A 21229-nucleotide genomic window follows, 5' to 3' on the forward strand; every position below is an offset into this window, starting at 1 on the left:
TATTTATATGTCGTATCATTTTTATTTACCTGTCGTATTAGGTTTATCTTAAGTCAAATTTAGTTAATTTTGATCAAATTCATAGAAAAATATAGTAAAAACTATAGCACCGAATATATGCACTATTAAAGTATATTTCATGTTAGATTCAATAAAATAAATTTGATATTATAAATATTATTTTTTCTATAAATTTAGCTAAAGTTGGCTAAATTTAACTTAGAACAAACCTAATACCACATGTAAATAAAAATAGAGTGAATATCTAACATAAGCCATATTTAATAAGCAATATGTAAAGGGATATTAAATATTCCTTTCGTAGTGGAGCAATTTTTTTCCAAAAGACGGTTTTGCCAAAGTAGAAAGGATATAAATGAAATCTAACCAACTTAAAAAAAATCAAATTTTCTTTTGTCCGCCTTTCAGAAAATTTGATTTCTCCATTTTTCTAGGGCCTGGTGAAACTATAAAGTTTCAGGGGGCTACTCAAAAACTTACCTCTAAATTTGGCGATCGGCTTCAAAGCCTTGAACCCTCGCGCTTACCAAATCCCCATCGGATTCCACCCCGATAAACCCCCCAAACCGAGGTCGGAACCGCTCTATAAGCTATGGGTTGGACCTCTGGCTCTGGAGGATCCAATATTCGCCGGATTTGAGATCCGGTGGGTTTCGACGCGCGGATCCGGAGGAGACGCCACTAGTTTGTAGGGTTTGTTGGCTCCTTTGCGATCCGGAAGGTCATGGAGTACCGCGCCTTCGACAGCAGCGGTGAGTCCCGTTTACTCGGTCGATTTGCTGTTCGTTTGATGCCGATTTCTGCGAGGAAGCCCTGCTCGTCTGTGATATCGATGGAAGCAGCATTAGGCTGCGGGCGATTGTTTCAGGATAGGTACAGATGCGTGCTCACTAGCGTGGTGTTGAAATTTTTATATATTTTCTATGGAATGAGTAAACATGTCATGCCGAAAGAGCAAGCGTATTAGTCTCAAGAAAAAAATATGCGTGATTTGTATCTTTCAGGGCTGAGTCCATTTCATATTGTCGTTAATGTGAACTGTCTCGATGGGCTAATGCGGGATAGTGTGGAAAATAGCGTGGCTTGGCTGATTGATGCTTTCGAAATACTGATGAGAGATCGCTGCTTTTGAGTTCTGGGAGTAGAAAACGGTTTACGAATTGTTTCTTCCATGTAAATGCATATCATATAAATGTCATATATTTGGATTGGGGTATTTTCAAAAAATATATTTGGATTAGTTAAGAGTTGGACTGAATATCATGTTGTTGTAGTATGATGGTATGAGGTGAGAGGTTATTGTTGTTGATACAACATAAAGCTAAGTAACTTATCTGAACACTGTTATTTTGAGGAAACTTAAGTTTGTTGCTTTAATGAATATTTTAGTATTTGCATTACTGGAGGATGGGTTTTAAATATGTAATTTTTTCACAATTTGTGCTGAAATTATTAAATTAGATTTTTTATTTATTAATGCTCTAAAATTGTTGCAAGATGCTTTTTTGACTTGTCTGTAGCACTTGATTATTTTCCCTAATTTTAGGGACCGATGATGAGCTACCTCCAACATATAAATTTCGAGGAGTAAGAGAGCATTTCAGTGGGATCGGAAGGTCGTTAGCAGGCACACTTTCTCAGCCAAGGCCACACAGCAATTTGGATAGTGACATACATCAGATGGAGCAGCAAGCATATACTGGTGTTCTCAGAGCATTCAAAATGCAATCTGATGCCCTAACTTGGGTAATTTCAATGATGGAAAAATCTTAGTGGCTATTGTAACTTGTTTAATTCCTTGCTGAGGGAATTAAAAACCTTCTTTGTACAGGAGAAAGAAAGTCTAATCACTGAATTAAGAAGAGAACTGAAAGTCTCTGATGAGGAACACAGAGTGCTATTAAACAAGGTCAATGAAGAGGAAGCTGTCCATAGAATAAGGTACCCTGTGCAAAGGCTAAGGCACTTGCATTCGTTGAAATGAATAAACCAATAGCTTCAATAATTATTGGATGATCATTAAATTGTGCTTCGTATTTCACAAACTTCTGTAGGCAGTCAAGGCAGGGATGTGGTATGCAATCTAGCTTGCATCATAACAGTGTTATTTCTCACAATCTTGTACCTCTGAAGAGGCAGAAGAAATCCCATCCTGTTCCTGTCTATTCACTCCCTGTGGGTCCCCAATCACCCATAATGCCTTTACATGCAGTGGCGAGCAACAAGGCAGATACAGTAGGTTTGGTGTGTTTCTGATCTTGCTTTTTTTTCCGGCATCAAGTATGTTCATCTACCATGCGCATGCGCGCACACGCACAGAGGCCAAACCAAGATGACAAATTAATCTTTTGAAATTATGCAAGTCAGGAAAGGAAATACAAGAGTATCTCATGTCACTGCATCAGTTTTCAGTTTTCACTGGCAATATTTCGTTGATGAGGAGCCAGAATTCTTTAGCTGATACGCTATTACAGTTTTTAGTGAACGCGTAATCAAGCATTGCCCTAAATCTTAATGTCTGCTATTTTGCTATGTGAGCCTGGTTCAACATCCATCCTATTGTTTCGAATTCTTAGTCGTCAGTGAGCAGCATTTATGTAGTTAGTGTTATATGCAATGTGCCCTATTAGCTGTTAAAAAGTGTCCCCTGACAGATGGCACCTGAAAACATAAGATGGGGCTCTGCCTATCAAACCCTTCCAAATCAGGTTGGTTGGCTGTCATCTGATGGTGCTATGCCAGGCACAGGAAGGAGAAGTGAAAGGTTTCATGAGAATGGGCATCATGCTTCACCCAATGGCATCAGCCTTTTCAACTCCAATCATATTGATGTACCTAATACTGGCAATCTTGTGAAGAAGGCATGTTGGTCAAGATTTTTTTGGTGCAATTAAATGGAAAATTGCTATTTCAGTTTCTTATGTGTGTGTTGTTAACAGGTAGAGCGGGTATTATCCCGTCCAGATGTGTATGCAATTCAAAAGGCAAAGAAACTGCTTATAGTAAGTTGGTTTTCTCTGTTCCCCCTTGTAGTTCCGAAGAGAACTTGAACTGAAACTACCATCCATTTCTTTTTGAAAATTTACACAGTAAATCATTATCATTGCAGGACCAAGAGCAGTCATTGCTTGATGCAATTGCAAAACTTGATGAAGCATCTGATAGTGAAAGTGGTAAGTTGCCCTGGGTTCTTAGAATTCATGAATCTGCTATTTAGATGAAGCCCACAGTACAATGTTAATAGACTGGGAAGTAGTAATTATTGATTACTGTCGTTTATAACACAGCAAACTCCGTCTTTTTTGGTACTGAATCAATTGTCTGGTATGTATGTAGTTCAGCAACGTATTATTTTGAGGATGTGCTGGCAGCTTTCACAATGTCTTTGGAATACCATAAAAAGTTGGCGAACCTGTGCCCTGTGGCACGTAAAAACTCAAGTATCAAATGCAGGTCAAGGGTAGTATAGATAAAGAGCATCTACTGTATAATGATTAAGAATAGATGTATCCTATAGTCCGTAAACTTTTTATCATCCTCTTCTTTTTTGTCAAAAATGGAGACATCTCACTGCATGCATTCCTTATCTCTGCTTTTTCTAAAAGGCTGTATAGGCAGTTGTGTGTTGTGTATAACAAGGGAAGGTCAAGTCTACCTCCAATATGTAGCATTGTTACTCTGTTAGTCTGCCATAGTGCTGTAGGGGGCTTGAATTCTAATGTAGATTTCTGCATGCAATGATTCAGTCTGGCCCACGTGCGAAACTTGAGTCTGGAAATCCTGCTGCTAGGCAGAACCTGATTAGAATAGCCAAGTTTTGAGAATTCCTAAAACATTTTGCATGGGTGAAGGTGAGCAATTATTGCACATTGTTTCTGATATAATTTCACTAACAACTCTTTACGTAACAGATGATGTTGTGCTCCTTGAAGGAAGGATTGGTGCTATAGTTGGGTGACATGGGTGTTGAAGTTATCAGTTAGGTGCAGAACTTCACATTACAAGCAGCAACTGGATGTTTTGGAGTTCCCAGTTCAGACTGCTGGTTTGCAACTTATTGGTCTGGTAGGTTAGGTTCTTTAGCACTAGGGCAAATCTGCACATGTTGTTATGGGAATGTGTATGTTCAACACCATGGTGTTGTGATGCTATTTCATCTGTAGTCAAGTGTAGTTAGCTACCTATGCTTGTCCTTCGGAACTGAGGATTCAGTAGTAGTACTCTTGTAGATTTGTTGTCCATGGACATCCAGTGCTGCTGCTACTGTGTAAGGATGTTTACAGTTGTATGTTATATAAACTTTAGTAGAGTTGATCCCAAACTTGGTGGTTGTTTGGCAAAGCTCCAGCTCTATGTTTTCTTTTTTTTTTAAAAAAAAAAGGAAGCTCTATGAAACTTGTGAAGCTAGAACTGTGGGTATATCAGAGTTCTTTGGTTGAGCTATTTTTCTTTCTATTCTACACTTCAAAAAAATATAGTCTCAAGGCTCATGGTCTCAGCATACAAACTCTAGATCTGAGGTGGAGCTGGGAGCTAGAGCTAAGTAGGACCTTTGTTTAACCAAGCGCACGTATCTGAGGGGAACGTAATCCGCAGTTGAAGTGGATATATGGGTTATGTGCTGTCTACGTGTACTTCAGAAAGTATGGCATGTAACTTTCGTCGATCTTGAGTTTTGGATAGTCACTACAGTACTACTTACCAGAAGTTTGTTAACAAGAAACATATTTATAAGAATCTAGTGAAGCATTGATGCAAAGCGGGGATAGCTCAGTTGGGAGAGCGTCAGACTGAAGATCTGAAGGTCGCGTGTTCGATCCACGCTCACCGCATAGCATTAAGTTTTGTCAAAATATAGAGTTAACCCGAAACACCATGTATCGGTTTTTTATTCTCTTTTTTTTTAGGGCCTAGCAAAACAGCTCAGTAACAAGTTCATCACAAACACAATGTTGTGATGCTTCAGATGAGCAATGGTGCAAGACAAATCCGACATGAGACTTGACTGGCTGGTTTTCCTTGGACAGCAGTTTCTGCGCTTCAGTATAAGTTTCAAAATTCAGTCGAAAACATACACGACGACAGTTTGAAAAAGGAATCGTCTTCCTTCCAAGTTCCAAGTCCCATGACCATGAGAGGCGCGGGTCAGTTCATCCAGTTTCCCCGTACGAAAACCAAGTAGCACCCCTACAACACTGGCAGTACAGTACAAGCTCGGAACCCTCCTACAGGCTACAAACCTACAGCATTTACACACAGCTGAGACACAGACTATCACTTCCTAGTGCCTCCCAATCCGATCCCCCCTCACTTCCTCCCCCCGCGCTTACCCCCGCCGCCCCTTCCCCTCTTCGCTGGCGGTGGCGACGAGGGCGCGGCTGCACGCTTCGGGGGCCTGCCGACGTTTCTCCTCCCCGACGGAGTGCCCCTCTTGGAACCGGAGCCACCTGCGGCCTCCTTCTTGCCCTGGCTGCCCTTCCCGGCCTTCTTCTGCTCCGCCGCCGCAGAGAGCTTCAGCGTCTCCAGCAGCGACACGCGCTCCGTCGAGGGGGCCGACCCTTGCTTCATCCGATTCAGGAAGTTCACGGCGTTCCGCTTCTTGGCGGCTCCGGCGCCGCTCCCCGTCGCGCCACCGCCGCCTTTCTTGTCAGGCTTCCTCGTCCCTTCAGCAGGCCCGTCGCTATCCGAGTCGTCATCCCCCGTCTTCTGATTTGAAGCTGCCTTCCTGGCAGGGGCGGCACGGGTCTTGTTCGTCCTTAACCCCCGTGGCGCCTTGTCCTTGGCGCCGCCCGGCTTCTTCTTGCCCGCCTCGTTCTCCTCCTCCTTGTCAGTCTCCACCTTCTCCGCTTTATCGTCCTTGGTGGCCGCGGCAGCAGCCTTCGCGATGGAGCTCCGCTTCCGGCAGACGATGATGGGCGCCGTCTTCTCCAGCAGCGAGCCGACGTCGGCCTCCGCCTTGGCCTTCTTGGGCGCCGGCGCCGCGGCCTTCCCTGATGTCCCGGGCTGGTCCTTGCGGAGGGACGCGGCCATGTGGTTGGAGACGAGGGCGCGCGTCCGCGCCGCGGCGGTGTGCTCGGGCGAGCCGCGCGGGAAGAAGACGAGCGCGTTGGCGCAGAGCAGGAGCAGGTCGCGGTAGAACTCGGACGCGGAGCCGTAGCACGCGCCGCCGCCGCCGCCTCCGCCGCCACCTTCCAGCTTGGATCTGACCGTCTCCAGGTCCACGTGGCGCCTGATGGTGCTCCTGTATTTCGCATCATCCTGCGAGCAATTTTGGCCGGTCAGTCAGCGGAAAAACCAATAAAAAATCCCCATCCATCCAAAGAAAAGGTAAATACTGGTTGAACGTAAAATGAATTTTCAAAAAACGAATCAAATCAAATTAAAGGAAAAGCAGCTGAAAATGGATGCACGTTATCACGTGAAAGCATGATCCTTTTCTTTTCTCCCTTAGAAAGGATCGCACAGCACTGTATTCCGCGGCAGCACCGGACAATGGCCGACAAGGTGGGCCCACCCGTCATTGTTGAGCTCCACGTGGCGGCCCACCATTGGGCCTCCCGGGACCACCCCGCGAACGCGAACCGCGCCACCACCAGCGCCACCCACCTACGCATCTCGTCGCCCGACCCTTATCTCCAGCTCACCACGCCCCGGATCGGACGGCGCCCGATCTACACGCCTCGCACGGCACGGTCGCGGGTGACGACCGCGAGTACGTGGGCGCGTGCCCCACCGAGTCCATTACCGCGGCCATCCCACCCGACGCGTCCGTACGGCCACGTTCTGCACTCGCCGGCGACGAGGCGAGGTGGTCGCTTTTGCGTGTGCACGCAAAGCGAGCGAGACGGCGAGAGCGTCTAGACCGCTGGGAAGACGCGATGATCTCGCGCGATTAGGTGCCGAGCACTCGACATGTCGCGAGATAATCAGGAGGCGTATACTCCTCTGACAGCCGGTTTGGGCGCTTGTGTTTGGACGGCTCCGTGATTTCAGATTTTACATGGGTCAATAAATGGGAGATCAGGGGAGGGGTTAATTTCTCTCTTTTTTTACGGTTTACTGCGTGTAGAAAAACGAATGGGAGGGGAGAATTGAATTTTTTTACCTGGCTCTCGAGCCGCCGCTCGAACACGGAGCCCGGCTTGCTGGTCCGCACCGACTCGACGAACGCGAGCAGCGCCTCGGCCTCCGCGGCGGGGAGGGCCGCGCGCGCCGACGGCGACGCCGAGGCCTCCTCGGTCTCCGCCTCCTCCCCGCCCTCGCCACCACCGCCGCCCTCCCGCTCGCGGCGGCGTGACGGGCTGGCCGAGCTCTGCACGTCGCTGCTCTCCTTGTCGGCTTCCTTTGACCCGGCCACCGACTCGCCGGAGACCTCCTCCCGCTTCACGTCCACCGACACGCCGGCGGCGGTGGCCTCCTCCTCCCCCTCCTCCATCGCTGCCGCACCGTCGCCGGCGGCGGAGGCGGTGCCGGCGTCGTTCACGGGCCGCTTCAGATCTGACGAGTTGGACTCCCTGCATGACCGCCCGGATTCGCCGCCGGAGACGCGGTCCTCCCCTCCGGCGGCGTCGTCCTCCAGCGATCCCTTCCCCGCCGCCGGCTCCTCGTCCTCCTCCGCCTTCACCGCCGCCGGGTTGGCCTCGCCGGAGATGCTCCGCTCCCTCTCCTCCTTGAGCCGTTTCACTTTGGATTGCAACGACCTAATCATTCCGATGAGGGGAAAAATAGTAATCAGCATTTCCGCCGGAAAAAAACAGCGGCCGCCCGATCAGCATCAGACGGCCCACGACGCGCCGCGGCTGAACGAACACGACCGGCTTTAAACGCAGTTTGATGTTTTCTCATTATTGTCCAGGCTGTTGATTTTTTCTTCCTTCCTTTACCCGATCGAGAGGTCGTATCGCTCGACCTCGCGGCGGAGCTCGGCGACGCGCAGCTTGCGGAGCTCCTCCACCCACCCGTCGGCGGCGGCCGCGTCGGGGTCCTCGTCGGCGTCGGCGCCGCCGCCGTCACCGTTCTCTGCGCCGGCGGCGAACCGGCGGTGGAGGAGGCGGAACCGGAGGCGGCACCCGGTGGGCGTGAGGCGCGCCGCGGCGGAGGCAGGGCGGCGCGACTGGACCTCCATGGCCACGGAGTCCCAGCTCGACGTGCCGTGCCGCCGCACGGCGCACGCCAGGAGGAGCTCCTCCCACGTGCCCCAGATCTCGCCGCCGGTCGCCGCCGCCGAGGTCCCCGGCGAGACGCCGGGATCGTCCGATCTGGCCGTCATCCTCGCCTCCCCCACCGTACCGTCTCCGCGTCCCGCGTCAGTGGCGGCGGCGGCTCACAGCGCCGCCTCCATGGATCGGGACGAGAGGTGAGCTAGGGTTTGGTAGGTCTGGTTGGGCTAGCCCCCCGCCCCCGTGCCGTCGCCCCCTGGCTACCTATCTCCCTGTGTGGTTCGTCTAGGTTTTGGTTCCGGCCCCCATCCCCACCACCTGGTCCTTTTCGCCCCTCTCGTTTATTTTTTTTCTCCTTCTCTTTCTTTATTTGGTTCGGTTTCAGAAATGGAGCCGGTGAAGCCCCTTTGGGCAATTCTGAGGTTCTGCGCGGGTCTTTTGCGAAATGGGACCAAATTGAATTTTCCAAACAATTCATGACCGGGCCTACCTACCATTATTCAAACGAATTTTCAATTCTGATATTCTCCCCTGCATCATGGCGCCTGGCCGCCGTACCAAATAACCCGGCAAATCGTGTGGTGGTATACTACTGTTCTTTCTGTAGGAGCAGACCGGAGCCTCGAGAAAGAAACGGCGCGGCGGCTCCGCTTCTTCTACCCTCTCGAGAGGCTCCCTAAGATGATGCTCCATCCCCATCTGAATGTTTGCAAGGCTTGAGCAGACTCTCTGCCATTGGGTCTGTGTTCAATCTGTCACTTTATCAGACTGAAATCTGAATGTATATCCTTATGAAGGTGGAGTAGTTTTCAATGGAACTAATCTGCTTGGTGCAGCAAATGCATGCCATGGTCAATGTGAACTCTGATAACGAAAAAGTGATCGCCTAGAGATGATTCATTATGTTTGGTGATATGACTGGATGTTGCTGCCTGACGTACAACTCCTTGTTCTCTCTTGATTGTGTTGACCATATGTACATCCTTCCTTTCCTTATCTCACTGATCATTTGTTGAGAAAGATACTCAAGTCGCATAGCTTAGTGACAATAGCTTCCAAAATAGGAGTACCGAATTTTTTTCATTCTTTTTAACTGAACTTTCTTGCAACATTAACTCTACACAGGACAATTTCTTCTTCACTCCAAATTTGCTTACAGGAGAGGCTTAATCATCTCTCTTGGCGCATCTGATCAGCACCTGTGTCTGGTCACCACTTACCAGAACAGTACTGGTTAGAATCTGGTTAGTTTTGCCTGGTTTTGGGCATTTAATCCAGGCTTGCATGAACAAAGGTATACATAGTAAACACATCAACTAGAGTATCTGATTCACCAGGAACAAGGTAAAGAGCTAACCACCAAGCATTATGAAGCTATGATTGTGGCAGGACGCTCGTGCATTGACGCACTGTATTGCCTATGCACCTCCGGCCTCTCATCAGCTTCTTTATATACAATCTGAACGAAGGCAACTAGAAGCAGAAGAAAATAGCAAGATCCAGGAAGAAGACACTGGAGAGGTGGTGGGAAACCAACTTAGGGTGTGTTCGTTTCCGGGTCCTAAAGTTTGGAGGGGTCACATCAAAGAGAATCTTGTCATTTAGAAGTATTAAATAAAGTCTAATTACAAAACTAATTGCAGAACCCTAGTGCTAATTCGCGAGACGAATCTAATAAGGTATATTAGTCCATGATTAGCGAATAATTACTGTAGCATCACTGTGGCAAATTATGAATTAATTAGGCTCATTAAATTTGTCTCGCGAATTAGCACACAGCTGTGCAAAAAAAATTATAAATAGATTTTATTTAATACTTCTAAATAGTAAGATTCTCTTTAATGTGATGGATCTAAAATTTAGAGGGCGGGAAACGAACAGGCCCTTACAAAAACAAATGCTAAGGCCTCACGCATGTGATTCATCCTCCTCTTCTGCGCTGATGATTTTCGTATGGGTAGGGTAGAGGTAGTCTTGAACTCAAGCCTCTCGACGAGTTCTCCGCTTTGAACCTAACCAGTGACCGCATGTATGGGTATGGGAGGCATCAGGATTGATTCTTGGGCAATGACTCCTGCAAGAACAGTAGATGGAAGCCGTCGTCCTGCTTGTCGCTTCCGACGAGTCGTCGCAAGATGAAGAGGAACTTGAGGACGAGTCGTCAAGAGAATCCATTGGTCGCGCTGAAGGAGGAACTCGAGGACTTCGACAGTCGTCGTCGTCGTCGTCGTCGTCGCGTGAAGCTACCTAAGTGAATGATATTAAACTGGATGGGAAATGATAAATAACGGTAAACTGGATGGCAAATATATTGTTATTCAGTAAGAATGATAAATAATTAATTATACCGAAAAGTTTACTTACTCCATCCTAATTTATCCTAGAAAGAATACAACTCTCACCTTCCGAGAAGTAAATAATTTTAAATTTGACTAAATTTATATAGAAATTACTAATATTTATATTTTAAAATAAGTATCAGTTATATAATATATTTTAATACTAAATCTATAAGACATAAATGTCAGAAGTTTCTTATATAAATTTTAATTTAAAATTATTTGACTTCTCATTCTTGGACGGAGGACGTATTTGTTTATTCTTAACAAGGGCCAAAAAGGCCTAAGCATTCTTCTCGCATTCAGATAGTGAAGCTGAACTAGTCGCTTACATGATCCAGCACAGAAATGACCAGACCACACCACTTACAAGTTGCCACCATCCTTCGACACATCATTTGCTCAAAACCATGGCTAATCAAGCAACACGGATACATGAGCAGCCTCAAATCGCCTAACAGTAGCGGATTGCTAGAGCTACTAAAGCTGCAACTGCGAAATTAACAGCGGCCGGACTGCCGGAGCCAGGCTGCAGCCAGCCCGCAGCAGCGAGCTGCCGGCGTGGCGGTGCAATGGCCGCCGAGGCTAAGCTCACCGCAGGCGCGCCTCCAATGCCTTCTTGAGCTCCTCGCCCACGTCGTCCGGCGCGGCCGCCTTCTCGGGCGCGGGTTCCCTCGCGGCGCCCCGGGGCCGGTCCGGCTTCGCGGGGAACGCGTGGTAAGGCTGCGGCCGCGGCGGCGGCGCGGTCGCCGCCACCGCCACCCTACCCTCGCCTCTGGCACCGGCGGCAGCCACGGGCGTGCTCCTCCTGCTGCTGCTCCGGATCTCGGCGCGGAGGTCCTCCACGGCGCGCCGCAGCATCATGTTGTCCACGTTCAGCGACTCCAGCTGCCGCCTCACCAGCGAGAACGCCGCCGCCTCGCCGTCTCCCGGGCCGTTCGGCGCGTCCACGCACAGCGGGGAGGGGGCTTCTGCTCTGCCGCACTTCCTGCTGTCCGCGTCGGCGCGCGGGGACTGCTCGATGGAGAGCTTGCTCATGACCAGCAGCGGCATCTTGCTGACGGGCGCGCGCGCGCCCTTGCTGCGGCCGCCGCCGTCCGCGAGTAGCTCCGGTGGCACGCGCAGGCCCCAGTTGAACCGCAGGCTCGCCCTGCCCCACAGCGGCAGCACGCTCCGCGTCGTCAGCCGCATCCCGGACAGCAGCGCGCCGACCCCGCTCTTCGTCCCCGCCGCCGCCACGTCCGCCGCGAGCCCGCTCCCGGTGAACGAGAACGACGGCCTGTAGCCGAACTCCTGCTCGCGGACGTGGCCGAGGCCGTCGGCGTCGGGGGGCGCCTCCCCGACCTTACGGGGCGCCGGGGAGGCGCCGTCTGCGGGGGAGCGGAGCGTGTGGGAAAGCGAGAAGTCGCCGAGGCGGGGCTTGAGCCGGAGGAAAAAGGCCGGCGTGGACGGGTCGGAGGAGAGGAGGTTGAACTCGGCGGCGAGCACGAAGGGCGCGCGCGCCGGGGAGCCGAGCGGGCCGAGCCCCGCGCGGACGGTGAGCGCGAAGGGGAGGCCCGGGTCGTTGGGGCGGTACGAGAGGCGGAGCGCCGGGCCCGACGCGAAGGCGGTGGAGAGGTCGAAGCGGAGCTCCCGCGGGTCCCCGCCCGACGCGAGGCCCGACTGGAACGGCAGCCCGAGCACGCCGACCGGCACCTTGGCCCGCATCAGCGGGCGGTCGTCGTCGCGGAACTTGATCGACGCCTTCATCAGCCTCGCCGGCCGATCAGTGCTGGTTGTACGTGGGGGCGAGTTCGCGGCGGAGACCAAGCAGTTCCGCGGCGGCGGCGCCGGCGAGATGGATCCCCCGCTGCGACTGCGAGGTGGGGATCGATTTGGATTGGGAGTGGATGGCAGGCAGAGGTGGGCTGCGCCTGCGCGTGTGGCGTGTCCTTTCTTCCCTTCCTCTTTTGCAGCTGCCCTTCCCGTGTAATTACGGGCGTGCCATCCGCCCCGGCCTTGGCTACTTCTGGCGAGACCACCAGAGAGGCAGAGACCACCATGTGCTCGTCACTTCACTCCGTCGCCATGGTGGGAAGCAGCTGCAGCTCATCTGCAGGCTGAGAAGCTGGAGCTCTGGTTTATGAGATACAAATCAATGTCAAGATCGCACCCAATCGAGATGCTGCCAATCTGCACGGTGGATCAATTTCTCAGAGAAAAATGGAAGCTTTGCAATCAAGGCCGTGATCAATGCCGAGCACGAGCAGCAAGATGGAGAACCTTTTTCATGGTTGTTTTGGCGAACGTTTCCTCTCTTTATGATGAGGTTTCATTGCTCAACTTCGAATATGCGAAATGTGATTGTTTATTAACTAATATTATTATCTCTATCAAACACTATGGGCATCGTGTCAATTTCTAATATATGCTTCGTCATGACATGCACCCAAAAATATTATGGAAAAATGGGGGATTTGGGAGGAACGGCTCAACTAAACAGCGCAGGGCAAACCCCTCGACCAACCAACCCGCCTCCGCTCCGCACGGCACCGCACCGCGGCGAGGGCCTGCGCGAGGGGAGAAATGCAGAACAGCGTGGCGAGCAGTGCAGCCGGGGCCGCCGCCGGCGGCGCGGGCGAGCGGGGCAGCGCCGTCGGCGGGGGAGCGGAGCGTGTGGGAGAGCGAGAAGTCGCCGAGGCGGGGCTTGAGCCGGAGGAAGAAAGCCGGCGTGGACGGGTCAGACGAGAGGAGGTTGACCTCAGCGGCGAGCACGAAGGGCGGGCGCGCCGGGGAGCCGAGCGGGTCGAGCCCCGCGCGCACGGTGAGCGCGAAGGGGAGGCCCGGGTCGTTGGGGCGGTGCGAGAGGCGGAGCGCCGGGCCCGACGCGAAGGCGGTGGAGAGGTCGAAGCGGAGTTCCCGCGGGTCGCCGCCCGCGGCGAGGCCCGACTGGAACGGCAGCCCGAGCACGCCGATCGGCACCTTGGCCCGCATCTGCGGCCGGTCGTCGTCGCGGAACTTGATCGACGCCTTCATCGGCCTCGCCCGCTGGCGTGGCAGGAGGAGCTCGCCGCTGCCTGGGGCCAGAGCAACAAGAAGAGGGGCGCGCTCCGGTCGGCCTACGCCGCGGTCAGGGACATGATACGAGGTAGGTGCATGCGCCTCCCCTCCCCGACGTCCTCGCTGCGGCTCTCAAGAAATTTTCTTATGCGCGCGTGTGTTGGTTACAGAGCTCAAGGACGATCCTGCTCTCGGCAAGTTCTACGCCGCCATGGACACGATTGAAAAGCTTCATGAGGAAGGTGGTCGCTTTCCCGCTGCTTACTCTCTTCCCTTCCGTTTTCCTCGTTATTTCCTTAAACGTTAAGCGCATTGGGATTTTGGTGATGATCATGTTCATTGTTCAGTGAATCAATGGTTGGTTGAGTGCTAGGTATATGAATGCCTATGCCTCGCTTTGTAGTAATTGGTTGCCGTAAATTATGCACTGAGAATGCACCTTTCTTTCCCCAACCATATTGCAAAAAGGCATTTTTTTTCATCTACTATATATTTTTAACTCGACATTTCTACCGAAATTGAACAGCGAAATTGTGATATGCAGAATCAAACAACATATCTTATCATGCTTCATAATAATTGTCAAACAAGCATGTCTTAGTAGTCTAATCTGCTTCCTGATCATTTGCCAGTGCAAAAACCACTGGAGCAGCTCGTAGATGGTGAGGCTCTGCTGGAACTTGCTGATGTTCTGGTCTCATCTACCAAGGCGGAAAACAGAGATGAGCCAACCCCATCTGAATTTGTTACAGCTCTGCTCAGGAAATTTGGTGTTACAGCCACACCGTTGGATGATTCTAATGAGCCGTTCTCCTGGTCGAGTCTTGGTGGTGCAGCATCGACATTGTTCATGACAGCAACCGGGTGCCAAACAATGTAAATCTTACTTCCATTACGTAAATATTTGTTGAGGTGATTGGTTTGTTCACAAGCTGCAGTTTAATAAATATGAACTGTTTGTGTACCTCCTGTTTGATGATAGGCATGGTCCAATGGGTCTTGCAATCAAGGAACGGAGACATGTGTTTAGAAGAGAATCTGGTTGCTTAGACAGTAGACCTGCAGAGGTGAGTTCTAATTTCTTACCAGGTCAGGGAGATCAAATTTCTGGTATACAAAGAGCTAGAGCATTTTAATTTTTGCGTGCAATGACAATCCAGCAGCTACCTAAAAGATGAATTGTATCAATTATCACTGAAGTGTTCACATATTTCTGAATTTACACAGGCTCTGTGTAAATGATTTGTGCTGATGGGTTGATTATTTTCCTCAATTCTCATTGAATGGTGACACTCACACCATCTTTCTGTTGACCACATGACTGATTTTCTATCTTTTTCATCGTTTCAAGTACTTATGTTGATCACTGAATCATTCTCTTTATTTGTTTTTTCTATGTCAAGATATGACATCATACTTCTTTTCCAGCCTGATGCTTTGGCGCCAGACCAGGATGAAAGGAATGACACCGACAAGAACATGGCTGTCATGTTTGACCTCCTAGTACACCACAAAAGTGTAAAGCTGGAACATCTCATTCTGAACCGGCAGTCCTTTGCACAAACCGTTGAGAACATATTTGCACTCTCATTTCTGGTGAAGGATGGGAGAGCTGAGATAAACGTGGTTGATAGTGGGGATCATTTTGTCGGTAAGGTTTTTTTTTTCAGATGTTCTATCTCCCACACAATGTGAACACTATCTAATACTGATCAATTCGTGGTTTACATTCTTATTATAGCTCCAAGGAATGCTCCTGCCGCTGGATTGATAGCCTCAAGGAAAGTGACCAACAGCCAATTTGTGTTCCGGTTTGATACTGAAGACTGGCAGGTAGTAACCTATTGGGTCACTAAGCTTGATCTTTCATCTTTAATAGTTCCCTGCTATCTCCCATCCATATAATTCAGCTTCCTGCATTGATATTCCATCGGTCGGTGTTGATGTTTTGCCATGTTCTGCACGCTCACAGATAATGCAACGAGTGGTCAAGCCAGGAGAGGAAGTAATGCCTCGCAGAAGTAGTTACCATGGAGGTGAATACAGGAACACACAATCATGTCCTGCTCGTGATTGCACTAAGCTGGGTTCAGATTCCGAGCACCTGAAAGAAGACAAGTTTGCAAAAGAAGACCCAGTAGAGTTCACAAATGATGAAGCAGTGAAGGAGAACTTGATCAATTGGTGCTCTGAAGATGACACTATGAAGAAGAGGAAAAGACAGCATGTCGCTAGGAGGTTGTTCTCTGCAGATGACTAGGAAGAAAGAGCAACTGAGCAAGACGAAGTAGGCTCACTGACACAGCAAGTTAACACCATTTTCAAGAAACTGAATGCAATGCAGTTGTAAGCATGATTAGGCAGCTTTTCTTTCCCCTTTTGTTCCTGCTAGGAGGAAATGATGCTTCAGAGTTCAGATTAATACTCTGTAAATTACTTGCTCTATATGGTGCTAATGTAAGGGCATGTGAACATCTGCCCTAAATGCCTTTAGTTCAACATGATCTTGGTTTGGACCTGTCTGGCAAAGAAAATTCATATGAAACGGTACATCCTGCAGAATTTTGCATTCTGGATTTTTATTTCTGCACCTGCCATGGCTACTGATTGTACATATACAGGCGACTACTATTTCCTTCTCTAGTGATCTAGTCTAGAACAGAGTTAGCTGATACACCAGTTAGTCTCAAGCAAGTAGGATCTGGCTGTGATGTTGTTTAATCTGAATGTACAGTAGATGAAAACATTTCTGGTAGATCATTCTTAATGACATAGCTGTTTCTGTTTCATACAAAGAAGGATGCACATTATGTCACGAGAACAATCTTTTGAAACATTTTTTCTTCATTGGAATGTGAATAAGTCCTGAATTCATAGAGTTAATTTTAGATTGGCTCCATATATATTCAAAGCTCTGATAACTTCCTGCGGTACCCTAATTATGGAATGTACATGTTGAAAACATATATAACCCTAGATGCATTTGTCTAAAATTTTACTTGAATGAACATAAGGGGCAAAGCTCTGATATAATATTTAGCAACATCATCAAGTTGGCTTCTAACTAGTTTACTCTGCCTGACCATTTCTGTTGGTTTCCAGAAATGACATGTGCTATTGTTTCCATTCAGAAACTGAGCTGTATAAGACAATATTGGACTTTAATCGTTTGCTATTTTTAACACAAAAACATTGGAACAGGCTTCAATGAACCAGCATACTGATAAAAGAGCTACAATAACATGACATTCTGGAAAGTATTTAGATGCATGTGATCGGAGGTGGTCCAAATCCTTTACCCAGTATAAAGGTGATGTACATTGGAAAGTATTTAGAAGTTAAGCAAAGTAAAGGTTATGTACATTTTACTCGAGATGTTGATCATGGAACTGACAATAAAGAACTGAAACTTAGGGTGTAGTATAAGTGATAACACCAAAATCTGGAAATAACCAGAAATCTGACAAAAATTTCATCTTGGGGTCAAGTCAATAGTATCCATACCAAAGCTTTTGCAACACAACAGATATCCAGCATACGCAACAGACATGAGAAGAAACGGGAAGAGTATTATCTGGACAATTACATTGTCTACAAATATTATGAGAACAATACAGCTTAGGGTACAAAATACAAAGAAACAAACTTTTGTTTCATTTCTCATCTGATCTTCTGAAAAAAGAAACATTAATGTTAACAAGCATGACAACGGAAAGGGATGTGAACAAGAAGATCAGCGCCATTCCGTAGCCCATCTTCAATTCAGACCTGTTTGGGTTGTCAGCAAAGGTGGGCAACAATTCTTCCATGAGTGCGTGGTCCTTCGGCAAAAGTGCTTCCAAATCAAGGTGTGAATCCCGCAGGTCTTTCCAGTCCACTCCGATACAAACCATTTAACAGGACTTCCTTGACACTCGACAGAAGCAGATTTTCAGTGAGCCAAGGCAGTTGGTAACTCACCAACAGTCAGTCCAATTTCTTATACTGAGGACTGAGGCATTGCCTGTTTCTAAGACTTGGTGATTTCGTATTATAAAGACCCCCAACACTTACCTTGCGCAATTGTGTAAGATTCTCGATCTCCTTCAGCGTGGTCTTACCTCGTGAAATATTGACAACATCCAGATCCAGTGTCTGTTTCCTCCAAAAAATGAAAATCCAGTGTATGTAGGGCTCTCAGTCTCCCAATCACTCTTGGCACTTTAATACAACACATTTGCAACCCTTCTAACCAATCAGTGACCGTAAGACAGAAATGCAGCCAACATCTTCGAATCCAACTATTCTCTTCTTCGTAAATAGTTCATTTGCTTGAGCAGAGTTTGAAGCCCATCAATTCTGAAACAGCTGCCATCCTCATCACATTCTGGGATACCAGCCTCATGGTATGTCCAAACATTAGTTGGGCAATCATCCCATACAGGATAGACGCAGCCTTTTTCACTGCCAGACAGCAAAAGATCATACAATGAGCTACCACCAGATACCGTTGATGCACAACCCAGAAAAACAGGTCTTCCACCTATCTACACCACACTGCAATGACACAAAAGCCCCAAAGAGAATTGTCCTCACCAGTAACCATATCCTGTATTGGGAATAAACCAGCTATGTCACCCCATCACAACATATCTTAAAGTCGAACAAGTGAAAATTAAAATCGATGTTTTGATCATCATATCCACATTGCACAATGAATTTGGAAATCCATGAAGCACAGATTCAAAGAGAAAAACTACTCACTATAACTTAGAACGCGCAGTGGTCATTCCAAGAGGGTAACAACTGCAAAGATTTCTTCTCTATATTTCCACCAACTAACCTAACTGATTAAATGCACTGTAATATGAAATCCTAAGAAATAGATGAGCATCATGATCTGCCATAAACATTTTGCTGTGTGTCCTGCCTGAATTTGGGGCACCTCCGGAGGACGATAGAGAGGTGGTTAAGCACGGGGGCACCGCGTGGTTGGATTGATTAGCACGGCGGTCACCGAGCGGTTCTGGATCTCAGGAACCTCCTGCCCTCGAGATCCCCCGAGACCCCGTACTGGACCGGGCCGGCCGTCCGCCGGGGCGCGAAGCATTGAGGCAAGGGGACGAGGACAGAAGCCGCGAGGAGCACGAGGACAGCCACGAAGACGGGAAGTACGGCCACGTGCTCCATCTGTGGCACCGGCCATGGCTGGCCGGCAGTTCATGTCGCCGGCGGCGGAGGGGACGGACGGGGACCGCCATGAAGTGGAGGTGGAGCAGTCACAGACGAGAGACAACGGACTAATTTGTAAAATTAATAGTTCCGGGTAGGGGGTTTTATGAAACAAATCGGATCGCATTTACTAATCACGATCCAATTTGGGGGGTTTTTTGAAAATAGTGGGTTGAAATTAATAATCTCAATTAAATTTAGGGGGGTTTCTATAAATATTAAAGGTTTTCCGCAAAATAACAGAATCACGTTGAATAACCGCGATCCCTCCGGTGTCTGCCGTCGACAGCAAGCTCTCGGGAGCGCCGGCAGCTTCCGCCTTCGGAGACCGGCAGACAGTATCTCACACTGGACACCGGCAGGAGCCAACGGCGTGAGGGGCACCGAAGGGAAGGGAGGCGGGGCACGCACAACGGATGACGCCAACGTCGCCATGGCCCCGCCGCCAGCATCCGAGAAGGAGAGGATGGCAATGATATGATCTGTTCAGGTGAGTCACTGCATCCTCTGCTCCTTCTTGACGGAGACAGATGCTGAGAAGGTGTTTCTCAAGATCAGCGACCTGGAGTTACGCCGGCAATCTGCAGCGAGAAATTTCGATATTTAACATCCAATTCGTGTGCCTCACTTTCTTAAATACAGTTCGCGACTCTTTCGAATCGATCTGACTCCCCATTTCTTTTCTGTCCCCCTCCCGTGCTCTCCTGTTCGTCTCTCTCTTCTTCTTTGTTCGTCTCTCTCGGTCGCCGGAACAGCAGCTCCGCTGCCCAAGCTCCGCCGCCCGCCGGCCCAAGCTGCCCCTCCGCTCGCAGGGCCTCCGCTGTCCCTCCGCTCCCGCCGCTGTCCCCGCACCCTATGTCGCATGCATCCAGCTCGTCCGCGGGGATGTCCTGGAGAGCTCCTGCTAGGGTTAGCTAAGCCCCGCCGCCTGTGCTGCTTGGCGCACCGCCCTCGCTGGAGGTCATCCCACCGCCTGTGATGGACGATGTCACCTCGCCGGGAGACAGCTTGGTCCGGCGGCGGTGGGTGGTGGAGCTGTTGTTCGGCCTCCCCTTGAGACGAGAGAAGAAGAGAGACGAACAGAGGAGAGCACGGAAGAAGGAGAAAAGAAACGTGGAGTCGCATCGATTCGATCCAATGCATGGAATCGATTGGATCAGGAGCAAAATGGGTAGATCAGATGGCTTGTAAAGAGAAAATCGTGCAATTAAGAAAAAATAGAAGAAATTCTCCTAATCGGAAACAATTCGTTATATTTCGAAAAGCTCCTAAATTGGATATCAAAATAAATAAGATGCGTGAATTATGTCAAATATCGAAATTTCTCATCGGCAGCTGAGAAACTAGACCACCATGGACCACGGAATCGCACGATATTAACTACTGGATTTACTTCGTCGGTTACTCTGCCGTTTTCTGACAACTGAGAGTTCGGTATATCATTTACCGTCCTGGTCAAGGTACTCTGAACCGTTGGATCGAGATATCGCGGCAGCGATTCGATTCAGCGGATCTGGGCCGAACGGACGAGAGCTATCTGGGCCGAATGTATAAACAGAGTCCCAATTTTCTGAGCCTGCTTTCTGCGCCGCCCAGTTAAGGCTTAAAGGGCTTTTGGTCCACGCTGCGTGGTTTTCTGGTGCCCGACTGCAATGCGGTGACGTCACGGTAACCGGCAGGTCAATCGCCGCCGCGCCGGCCGAGCCGCAGGGTGTAGGGATCCGTGACCGCATCCATTCGAGTACACGGAACAGGGTGCGTGTAAACCTTTGGTAGGAATCACAATGTAGCCTTCCTTTATTCCAAAATCGTTTTAGCTTTATTATCTGAAGTCAAATTTCTTTAACTTTAACTTACTTTGTATAAAATATTAGTATTTACAATACTCAACTTGCAGGTGGAACGCCACTTAGCCGCCCCCCAAAATCAACTTTTGTGGTAGATGCGGTCCAGCTGCAAGGTTTTTACGAACCACTGCTGTCCTACCTACTAATCTCAACTAATCTCAGTGGACGGAGGACCAACCCGCAACGAACCTTAATATTGCTATCGCTTGTATCGTCGCCCTCCGCCCACATCTCCTCCTCAGGGACACTGCCATTAGTGCCTCCCGCTGGCTATCGCCTCAGGTGACGGAGCTGGGAAGGGGCACCGGGCACCACCGTCGGCCTCCACCTGTTATCCCCTCGCAGGCCGAGCACGAGGTCTAGGCACGTCTGCTGCATCAGCGGATGGCGGTAACTTGGACGCACTCCTCCATGGTTGTGATCGAGGAGGAGGAGAATGATGATGATGATGATGATGATGAGGCCAACGCAAACCAGGATACTTTCTTGGAAGAATTTGATGAGCCTGCAGGCGGACAGGGCTGCACTGGATTGGATCAGCGACGGGATCCCACATTCTATTTCGACCAGCTGGATTAGCGGGCAGATGCGAACCCGCAAAATCAGTTTTGCG

General features: G+C 49.3%; 4 protein-coding genes and 1 non-coding gene across 7 annotated transcripts; 3 read left to right on the forward strand and 2 right to left on the reverse strand.

Annotated features, from left to right (window-relative positions):
- Positions 1 to 496: 496 nt before the first annotated feature.
- LOC112898495 (protein EMSY-LIKE 3-like) lies at positions 497 to 4342 on the forward strand. 2 transcript variants are annotated; one of them, XM_025966830.1, is made up of 8 exons: positions 497 to 773; positions 1568 to 1767; positions 1853 to 1962; positions 2076 to 2265; positions 2676 to 2882; positions 2961 to 3023; positions 3131 to 3194; positions 3933 to 4342. In XM_025966830.1, exons 1-8 carry the CDS (start codon positions 746 to 748, stop codon positions 3977 to 3979), a joined length of 909 nt encoding a protein of 302 aa, XP_025822615.1. In that variant the 5' UTR covers positions 497 to 745; the 3' UTR covers positions 3980 to 4342. The 2 variants fall into 2 exon arrangements, with proteins under 2 accessions (XP_025822615.1, XP_025822616.1); XM_025966831.1 differs by having other exon boundaries at positions 2076 to 2256.
- A 438-nt stretch (positions 4343 to 4780) lies between these two features.
- TRNAF-GAA lies at positions 4781 to 4853 on the forward strand. The gene has a single exon. It is a non-coding gene; the product is annotated as a tRNA-Phe (tRNA).
- Positions 4854 to 5105: 252 nt separating this feature from the next.
- LOC112896947 lies at positions 5106 to 8497 on the reverse strand. Its single transcript, XM_025965078.1, has 3 exons — positions 7905 to 8497; positions 7127 to 7721; positions 5106 to 6279 (listed from the first exon to the last, which is right to left on the reverse strand). The coding sequence occupies exons 1-3, from the start codon at positions 8288 to 8290 to the stop codon at positions 5329 to 5331; spliced, it is 1932 nt and encodes a 643-aa protein (XP_025820863.1). The 5' UTR covers positions 8291 to 8497; the 3' UTR covers positions 5106 to 5328.
- A 2278-nt stretch (positions 8498 to 10775) lies between these two features.
- On the reverse strand, positions 10776 to 12406 carry LOC112897624. Its single transcript, XM_025965972.1, has one exon. The coding sequence runs from the start codon at positions 12266 to 12268 to the stop codon at positions 11111 to 11113; it is 1158 nt and encodes a 385-aa protein (XP_025821757.1). The 5' UTR covers positions 12269 to 12406; the 3' UTR covers positions 10776 to 11110.
- A 32-nt stretch (positions 12407 to 12438) lies between these two features.
- On the forward strand, positions 12439 to 16076 carry LOC112897623 (non-structural maintenance of chromosomes element 4 homolog B-like). 2 transcript variants are annotated; one of them, XM_025965971.1, is made up of 8 exons: positions 12439 to 12589; positions 12716 to 13646; positions 13729 to 13800; positions 14191 to 14434; positions 14541 to 14625; positions 14987 to 15209; positions 15300 to 15391; positions 15531 to 16076. In XM_025965971.1, exons 2-8 carry the CDS (start codon positions 13085 to 13087, stop codon positions 15816 to 15818), a joined length of 1566 nt encoding a protein of 521 aa, XP_025821756.1. In that variant the 5' UTR covers positions 12439 to 12589; positions 12716 to 13084; the 3' UTR covers positions 15819 to 16076. The 2 variants fall into 2 exon arrangements, with proteins under 2 accessions (XP_025821756.1, XP_025821755.1); XM_025965970.1 differs by having other exon boundaries at positions 12439 to 13646.
- The last annotated feature ends 5153 nt before the right edge of the window (positions 16077 to 21229 follow it).

Source organism: Panicum hallii, chromosome 6 (genome assembly GCF_002211085.1).
Source record: "Panicum hallii strain FIL2 chromosome 6, PHallii_v3.1, whole genome shotgun sequence".
Classification (NCBI taxonomy): Eukaryota; Viridiplantae; Streptophyta; class Magnoliopsida; order Poales; family Poaceae; genus Panicum; species Panicum hallii.

What these genes read in the sequence shown, in the direction of transcription:
- LOC112898495 (XM_025966830.1), top strand. Translation starts at nt 746, where the DNA reads ATGGAGTACCGCGCCTTCGACAGCAGCG. An exon ending in CCGCGCCTTCGACAGCAGCG is followed by an intron (nt 774 to 1,567) that starts GTGAGTCCCGTT and finishes CCCTAATTTTAG; the next exon opens with GGACCGATGATGAGCTACCT. An exon ending in AGGCAAAGAAACTGCTTATA is followed by an intron (nt 3,024 to 3,130) that starts GTAAGTTGGTTT and finishes TTATCATTGCAG; the next exon opens with GACCAAGAGCAGTCATTGCT.
- LOC112896947 (XM_025965078.1), bottom strand. Translation starts at nt 8,290, where the DNA reads ATGACGGCCAGATCGGACGATCCCGGCGTCTCGCCGGGGACCTCGGCG. An exon ending in CGATACGACCTCTCGATCGG is followed by an intron (nt 7,722 to 7,904) that starts GTAAAGGAAGGA and finishes CGGAATGATTAG; the next exon opens with GTCGTTGCAATCCAAAGTGA. An exon ending in AGCGGCGGCTCGAGAGCCAG is followed by an intron (nt 6,280 to 7,126) that starts GTAAAAAAATTC and finishes AATTGCTCGCAG; the next exon opens with GATGATGCGAAATACAGGAG.
- LOC112897624 (XM_025965972.1), bottom strand. Translation starts at nt 12,268, where the DNA reads ATGAAGGCGTCGATCAAGTTCCGCGACGACGACCGCCCGCTGATGCGG.
- LOC112897623 (XM_025965970.1), top strand. Translation starts at nt 13,085, where the DNA reads ATGCAGAACAGCGTGGCGAGCAGTGCAGCCGGGGCCGCCGCCGGCGGC. An exon ending in TGAAAAGCTTCATGAGGAAG is followed by an intron (nt 13,801 to 14,190) that starts GTGGTCGCTTTC and finishes ATCATTTGCCAG; the next exon opens with TGCAAAAACCACTGGAGCAG. An exon ending in TAGACAGTAGACCTGCAGAG is followed by an intron (nt 14,626 to 14,986) that starts GTGAGTTCTAAT and finishes CTTCTTTTCCAG; the next exon opens with CCTGATGCTTTGGCGCCAGA.